This window comes from Aphanomyces invadans, assembly GCF_000520115.1.
Source record: "Aphanomyces invadans strain NJM9701 unplaced genomic scaffold supercont1.26, whole genome shotgun sequence".
NCBI lineage: Eukaryota > Oomycota > Saprolegniomycetes > Saprolegniales > Verrucalvaceae > Aphanomyces > Aphanomyces invadans.
In genome coordinates this window covers 373534-374714 of record NW_008580171.1, presented here as the reverse complement: position 1 = coordinate 374714, position 1181 = coordinate 373534, and the positions used below count along the sequence as shown (strand labels likewise).

The following is a 1181-nucleotide window of genomic DNA, read 5'->3' as shown; positions in this document are numbered from 1 at the left end:
ATGGGGGCAGCGGCACTGCATGGTGAGGTCGTGGACGCATTGTCACCTTCCATCACGCATCCGAAAGAATTGCACATTTTGAACAATAGCAATATTTACTACCTCTGTCCCACTATACCATGACCATGGCAATTATTTCCCATATCACTATGACCATTTATTCTGATTGGCTCGAAAAACACATGGATGAATTTCATTGGCTATACAGCTATTAACTCAAGGATTGGATTGCTGAAGTACCGAGTTCGCCCGGAGAAGAAGCGAAACAGGGCACGTGAAGTTCGCAATGAGTGATCCACAACGCCTCAAAGTATCTTTCTTCATATGAGGAATCTTGAAATCGTTGTTGCCGTTATGCTCCAAAACCTGACGCATAACTGCTTGCAAGGTTAGGAAGACGTTACCCAACGTCTCAACACTGAGCGCTTCAAAGGCACACAACGTCGAGCTGATCACGTCATCGACAGACCGGCTGAAAGTCTTGTACTGTTGGGCTTGGATTGAAGCAAAAAAGCCCAGGTCCAGGACATTGAGGTCCGGGCTGTTCGGCGGCAGCCGACGCACCATAAAGACCCAACCATCCGTGGTCACCTCAGCCAGGACTCCGTCATCGATTGTCGCATGCGGAGTTGCATTGTCGTGTTGCAAAAAGACGCGCTTGGTCTTGCTTGGAAATCGACTCTTGATTTCAGGCACAACTTGGTGGAGCACGAAGTCCCGGTAGGTCGCTCCATCAACATTCACCAATGTCGTCACCATGTTTCCTGAAGATTTATTCCGTGAGTTACGGAGTGTGGCGACTGGGTTGCAAATGGCCAAAGACCGATCATGCCATCGAAGCCTTCCTCGGGCCTTGGACGTGCGACTCCTGCCAAGAACATAACCTTTGGGACAAAGTGCTTGGACTTGCACACACGACGCGCAGGATCTGGGACCACGTAGGTTTTCCTCTTGTCCTTGTCCGCATTGAACCATTTCTCGTCAAGGTGGACCACGTCGAACAAATCGGAAAACTCCAATTCTTGTGGTGTGCCGACCTCAGAGACCGGGGCGTCTTCGGAGATAGCGTCAGCTTCGCCGACGCTTCTCGTCAAGCAAGGGTTCAGGTGCGTCAGAGCCTCCAAGTTCATTTTCACATGTGCACCACAGAACGCTAGGCATTTGAGCCTGTTGTCCTTTGT

The 1181-nt window shown here is 50.3% G+C and overlaps 1 protein-coding gene across 1 annotated transcript; it reads right to left on the bottom strand.

Annotated features, from left to right (window-relative positions):
* Positions 1-216: 216 nt before the first annotated feature.
* H310_10439 (hypothetical protein) lies at positions 217-1130 on the bottom strand (the record flags this gene model as incomplete). The annotated part of the gene is made up of 2 exons (XM_008876830.1): positions 217-764; positions 824-1130. 2 exons carry the CDS (start codon positions 1128-1130, stop codon positions 217-219), a joined length of 855 nt encoding a protein of 284 aa, XP_008875052.1.
* Between the last annotated feature and the right edge of the window lie 51 nt (positions 1131-1181).